General features: G+C 40.8%; 3 protein-coding genes across 3 annotated transcripts in view; all 3 read left to right on the forward strand.

Moving 5' to 3' along the window:
- Positions 1–3,081, forward strand: part of LOC114009204 (protocadherin alpha-10) — an 11,913-nt gene extending 8,832 nt beyond the window's left edge. The window contains exons 4-6 of the mRNA XM_027774846.1: positions 51–309; positions 1,471–1,603; positions 3,014–3,081. Of these exons, the coding sequence (XP_027630647.1) occupies positions 51–309; positions 1,471–1,603; positions 3,014–3,081 (460 nt within the window). The remainder of the gene's footprint in view (positions 1–50; positions 310–1,470; positions 1,604–3,013) is intronic.
- Positions 1–6,865, forward strand: part of LOC102485356 (protocadherin alpha-8) — a 189,439-nt gene that overhangs the window by 34,592 nt on the left and 147,982 nt on the right.
- LOC106735687 (protocadherin alpha-11-like) overlaps positions 5,187–6,865 on the forward strand; it is a 5,887-nt gene continuing 4,208 nt past the window's right edge. The window contains exon 1 of the mRNA XM_014590772.1: positions 5,187–6,863. Coding sequence (XP_014446258.1) covers positions 5,497–6,863 — 1,367 coding nt within the window. The 5' untranslated portion in view covers positions 5,187–5,496. The remainder of the gene's footprint in view (positions 6,864–6,865) is intronic.

Here is a 6,865-nt window from a genome sequence, read left to right on the forward strand (position 1 = left end):
CTGGTGGACGTGAACGTGTACCTGATCATCGCCATCTGCGCGGTGTCCAGCCTGCTGGTGCTCACGCTGCTGCTGTACACGGCGCTGCGGTGCTCGGCGCCGCCCCCAGAGGGCGCTTGCGGGCCTGGGAAGCCGACGCTGGTGTGCTCCAGCGCGGTGGGGAGCTGGTCTTACTCTCAGCAGAGGAGGAGTCAGAGAGTGTGCTCTGGGGAGGGGCCTCCCAAGACTGACCTCATGGCCTTCAGCCCTTGTCTTCCTTCTGGTTCAGGTCCTGGAGATAGTGGAACTCAACAGGAGATTTTCGAGAATGTAAGTACAGTAATTCTGGCATGTATTTCAGGCCTATTAATTCCTCTCATATAATAGCTCACCAATTGGCGGAACAGCAGATGACATAATGGTTAGTCCATGGACTCCCACGTAGTTGACCGTAGTTCAAGTCTGGACCCTGTGGCTTAAAACTCACGCCCAGCATGTTTGTGCATGTGGGCCCAAAATCCCTAGAGGAAAATGGAGAAGGGATTGTGATGTGGCCGTCCGCCCTTCAGGGGATGATTTCTTTCTTTCCGTCTCTTTGTCTCTCTGTTGAGCACACACACTGTATAATGAAACTCTCTAATATATGTGTGTGTGTGTGTGTGAGACCAATTACTTCAAATCCATTGCTTCATGTATTTGTTTGGCTTTGGGCTTTTTCTTGCCGCGTTTTCCTTGAAACACATTGGAAGTCTAGTGGTCTTCATCACTTTTTACTCCCATAATGGCGAATATCTTTAAGAATTCTTTGGTTGGTAAATAAATTAATAATTTAATAGTAATAATGAAATAGACTGAGCAAAAGTTTCCTTTCAAAGAGAAAAGTCAAATTCCCCAGGAAGAAGGCAAGAATCATCATAGGACCTTAGGGAGTGAGCAACACTCAAATCTACTTCTCAGCTTTGCAGTTCATTCTCCCTTTCATTTTCTTATTCTTATTGCTGCCCTCTATTTGTTATGCTTATATACTTAAATTTATCATCATAATATTTATTTTCAGAATTTATTTTAATTTAAAACATGCTAAATTCTTACCTTCCTCTAGTCTGTAAATTTATCTGTCATGAATTGGGATGGGCAAGGTTGAGACAATTTTGTTGTGTAAATAATTTTTTTAATAATTGGTAGCATACCTTTTTGAAATAGTGGTAGCAAGTGGGTGGAATTTTACTCTTCCTTTGGTGGTGATTTTACTTTTTGTTTTGTCTTTCATTTCCTTAGAATTTCAAGGTCATTTTCTTTGTAAACTTCAACTGCTTCAGTTCCAGAATATATATATTTTAATTTTGTACCAAAATATCAATCCGCTTAAATGCCTGTTGAATTTATGGCTGCCCTAACCCTATTTGATTTATTGATCTCCTCTATTTATTGGGAAGATTTATTGAACACCAATGTACTCATTTTTCTTTGATTTCTGGTACTCGTCATCAGGCTGTGTGGGAATACATTAGAGTAGAACAACTCACACTTCTTCGAGCTTTGAGCTTAAGAGAATCTTCCATATCAGTGGTGCTGCTGTCAGCGTTCACCAAACTACGTGGTCTTCAAAATGACATTGCTTTCCGTGAGTTAAGCATAACACCCATAGAATATCAATAAAGATACTTCCTCTTGACAGCCATGGTGTGGAACACACCTCAGAATTTAGTATTGTATACTCCACTCACATTTGATGTAATCCTTTCTTTTTTGTTTTAATACCACATACATGTGAATTTTAAAAAAGAGATCCCAGAAAACTTGTAGTATAGTTGTAAAGATGAGTATCAAGTAATGTGGAAGGTTACTTTATTCATTTTTTGGCTCTTATTTAAAATGTGGTATTCTTTAATTCTACTGTGTGAAGGAATAAATTCTCTATCTATCTATCTATATGTATACACACACACACATATGTATATATAACATGTGGAAGGAGAACTATGCTACAGAGTAAAGTTAATAGAAAGTTGTTAGTGGCTATTTTCTACTCAGAAAGATGACCCTGAGGCTCTCCCTGTAGCTCAGTGTTTAAGAGCTGTGTAATAAGAGCTGGCTGCCACGTGGCTGACCATAGTTCAAATCTTGGCTCTGGCAGCTTGAAAAACACACCAGGCGTGTATGCATGTGTGCTCAAAATGCTAAAAAGATGGAGAAATGGAGGGGAAATTATTGCAGTGTGACATGTCTCATGGACAGTGGTTCTCTCTCTTTCTTGATCTCTCCCTGGCTAGTGCATGTGCCCTCTGGAAAGGAAAGGAAAAAGGAAGGAAGGAAGAAGGAAGGAAGGAAGGGGAAAGAAAGAGAAAGAAGAAAGAAAAAAAGGGGGGAGAGACAGACAGATAAGCTCTAGAAGGATGGTGTCCATGAAGATGAATATTATGGAAATCTTTAGAAAAGAAAAAAAAAGATGCCCATGCCCTAGTTTATGGTGCTGAAAATTTCTTCCTCCATAGCTATAGAACAAGAGCAAGCATTGGTCACAGATTGCAATAAACTACCATTGTTTGAGATTTTTCTATTCATTAAACATGATGTGAAGGGCTTAAGATGCATTATTTCATTTCATCCTTAGAACAATTTCTTGTAAAGATGAAATGAACAGGCCACTGCCCAAATTTTAAAGATAAGACCATTCAAAATTTTAAAGACGAGTTGAGGTCATTCAAATTTAATAGATGAGGTAAGCAAAGCTGAGAAATGTATCCCTTTTGTTCAGTCCCATTTAACTGGTACATAAGGGAGATAATATTCAAATGGATAGTTTTCATATTTTAGAGCCATTCTTGTATTTACTATAATATAGAGCTTTCTTCAGGAAATCCTTTCTCTTTCAGTCTTGGGTGGAAAAAATCAAGCATAAGGGATATACAGGTGAATTCTCCTTTCTGTTTTAGTTAGGAGAAAAATGCCATGATTATCTTTAACATTAATTTTAGTGTCATATTTAAGATGAACATTAAGATATTTTATGTTAAATAATTTTTTTCCTTAGAAGAGCTGATTATCGTCCTCACTAGTTTTAATGAATACCATATAAAGATGGACCAGAAGATGGCATAATCGGTATGTGCCTGGACTCCCACATGGCCTGCCATGGCTTGAAACTCACCCTGGGTGCATGTGCATGTGTGCCCAAAATCTGAGAGGAGAATGGAGGAAAAGGGATTGTGGTGTGGCCATCTCCCCTGTAGGGTGATTTCTCTCACTTTCCATCTCTCTTCCTCTCCAGAAAATGTACAAGCCCTGTAACAAGGATCTCTCTAAAATGAAAACACAAACACATAAAGATAAGTACATGCGTCTAGCATGTTTTATAAGCTGCCAGGACCAGGATTTGAACTACAATTGGACATGTCGGATTTAAGTTCCTTAACCAATAGACTCTGAGGTCAGCCTGTGCTATCTTAATGTTTTAAAATTGAATATGAGGGACCAGCAGGTGGTGTGGTGGTTGAGATGCTGGACTCCCACATGGCCAACCATGGTTCAAGTCCTAGACCTGGCGGCTTGCTTTCTTGCTTTACCCCCCATCCCCGTCTCTCTTTGGTTAGGTTTAAAAAATAAAATTTAATAAAAAAATTAAAGATGGGGACTAGCAGTTGGCATAATGGCTGTGCCACTGGACTCCCATGTAGTTGACCATAGTTTGAGTCTTGGACCTGGTGACTTAAACTCATGCCAGGCACATATGCATGCATGCCCGAGAGCCTGAGAGGAGAAAGGGGAAGGGATTGTGGCATGGCCATCCTCTCTGGAGGGTGATTTCTCACTTTCTGTCTCTCTGTCTCTCTCTGTCTTTCTGGAAAGTGCACGTACCCTATAGCAAAAACCTCTCAAAAAAATTGAAGATGAACTACCAAAGGTATGGAATAAAAATATTTAAGTTAGAATAATATTTATTCTGAATCTCTTTTTATTCTAAACTTATATTGCATCCTCTTTTAGTCCTCTTAAATCTTTAGGGTGTGTGTGTATATGGCATACACAAACACACACACACACGCACATGAACATATAACCGAATTACATCTTTGGGCAATGAACATTCATGTCAAAAATGTCCATTTTTTGATTAGTATTATATGAAATTCTATTCCCACAAACAGTAAGATCACTTTCCATTAGTTGAATCTTTTATTTTGAAGCAATTAGGGGAGATACAATTAAACTTCACTTATTTTGTCTTGGATGACCTTTTGATCTGAAACCCCAAATTATTGCATCAAGAAAGAAACCACTAGGGCTGACAGGTGGTGTGGTTAAGGTGCTGGACTCCCACATGGCTGACCATGTGACTTATATGACTTGGGCATGCGTGCAAGTCAATTTCCGGACCTAGCCGTTTGCTTTTTCACTTTCCCTCTCTCTCTGCATTCAAATAAAAAAAATAAATAAATAAAATTAAATTAATATTATTGTTTTAAAAAGACAAACCATTCCATGAGTATATCTTGATAGGACTAAGGAAGCCGATCTTGGTGACTTGGAAGTACCAATATGGCACAGAAGTTTTCATGATAATTTCATTAATTTATTGAATGTAATGAAAAAGACTATTTTTGTGGTATCATTGACTGCATTACAGAAAGTGCTATTTTGTTATTTCATATTATACTATTAGCATTAAGACTTACATGAGGCACTATATATGTGCAATATGAAACTAACCTAGCTCCAAAGAGTTTTCCCCTGTGAATTCAAATGTGAGAATATGTTTTTTCTTATTGTTTTCTTATTCTTCTGCAATAGACATAGAGTCATGTGTACAAGAAAACAAGTGTGAATAACAATAAATAATTAGAACTAAAGTAGATAAAAGAAGGCAAGCCCACACAAACAAGAACATAGTACGCAGAACATAAAGACTAAAGAGTTATTGAACTTCAGATTTTTCTTTGGGTTTCCTAGCAGCCTAAGTGATAGAGGAAACCGGAAGTAAAACTGTTCAAAGTCGGTAATATTCTTATATTTGGGGGTGATGTCTTCTACCCTAGTTGTTCATAAGGCTACCTAAAGAATTAAAGTTTCTTATATATTTAAATAAATGAAGGAAAAATTTATAACTCTAAATCAGACATAGAAACTATTTAAATTTGATATTAGCCAAGAAATAAAATGCCATTTCCATATATTTGGTTTCAACATGACTTAAATGTGAACGTTTCTTAAATAACCACTTCGCAAATATTATTTAGGGACAAACAACACGTGCAATTCTGTGGTGGTGGACAGAGCGCCCAAGTACTCACGATTTCAGGCACAAGGTGTCGCTCTTTACTTGGTAGAAAGAGGTGTTTCATAGGTTGGTCTGAACAGCCTGGCATTCTCCATACAAAAGGACTCCATCATGCCGGATGCTACTGCTAAAGGATTCTTTGAAACTTCTCAAAAATTCAGCGAGATTTTTCACCTGAAACCGAGATACCTGTACTGTAAGTGAAAAGAATCTTATTTTGGAAACCAATTTCCTATGCGATGTTCAGTTCTGAGAGAAGGGGATTGGGCGCTCCGCGACTACTGCTCTCGCTTCTGCTCCTCGAATTCTGGAAGGCGGGGAGCGGCCAGCTCCACTACTCGGTCCCGGAGGAGGCCAAACACGGCACCTTCGTGGGCCGCATCGCGCAGGACCTGGGGCTGGAGCTGGAGGATCTAGTGCCCCGCCTGTTCCGGGTGGCGTCCAAGGGCCGCGCGGACCTTCTGGAGGTAAATCTGCAGAATGGCATCTTGTTTGTGAATTCTCGGATCGACCGGGAGGAGCTGTGCGGGCGGAGCGCGGAGTGTAGCATCCACCTGGAGGTGATCGTGGAGCGGCCGCTGCAGGTTTTCCACGTGGAGGTGGAGGTGAAGGACATTAACGACAACCCGCCGTTGTTCTCTGTCAAAGAACAAAGGCTGCAGATTTTTGAATCTAAGCAGTCTGACTCGCGTTTTCCGCTAGAGGGAGCTTCTGACGAGGACGTGGACGAAAATGCTCTATTGACTTACAGACTAAGTGAAAATGAATATTTTTCTTTAGAGTCACCAACAAACAGCAAACAGAGTAAAAGACTGTCACTTATATTGAAGAAGTCGTTGGACAGAGAGAAGACTCCAGAACTTAATTTGCTACTGACCGCTACAGACGGGGGAAAACCACAGCTCACCGGCAGCGTTCAGCTGTTCATCCGCGTTTTGGACGTTAACGACAACGATCCGGAGTTTGACCAATCAGAATACAAGGTGAGATTAATGGAAAATGCTGCCGTAGGAACCTTCGTGATAAAGCTAAATGCCACAGACCGGGATGAAGGAGTCAACGGGGAGGTAACATACTCCTTGATGTCAATTAAGCCCAATGGAAGTCCCTTATTTATTCTAGATAGAAATAATGGAGAAATGAGGGTCAATGGGACTTTAGATTATGAAGAAAACAAGTTTTATGAAATTGAAGTACAGGCCACAGATAAAGGGACTCCCCCAATGGCAGGTCACTGTACAGTTTGGGTAGAAATCTTAGACGCCAATGACAACCCCCCTGAAGTAACTGTAACTACCTTGTCCCTCCCAGTACGAGAAGATGCCCAATCTGGCACTGTCATTGCGCTTATCAGTGTATCTGACCCCGATTCCGGAGTTAACGGACAGGTGACCTGCTCTCTGACGCCCAATGCCCCTTTCAAAATCGTGTCCACATTTAAAAACTATTATTCACTGGTGCTGGACAGCCTTCTGGACAGAGAGAGAGTGTCGGCCTATGATCTGGTAGTAACGGCGCGGGACGGGGGCTCGCCTTCGCTCTGGGCCACCGCCAGCGTGTCGGCGGAGGTGGCCGACGTGACCGACAACGCGCCGCTGTTCCCGCAGC

The sequence above is a fragment of the Tupaia chinensis genome, unplaced genomic scaffold, assembly GCF_000334495.1.
Source record: "Tupaia chinensis unplaced genomic scaffold, TupChi_1.0 Scaffold000484_1, whole genome shotgun sequence".
Taxonomy (NCBI): domain Eukaryota; kingdom Metazoa; phylum Chordata; class Mammalia; order Scandentia; family Tupaiidae; genus Tupaia; species Tupaia belangeri.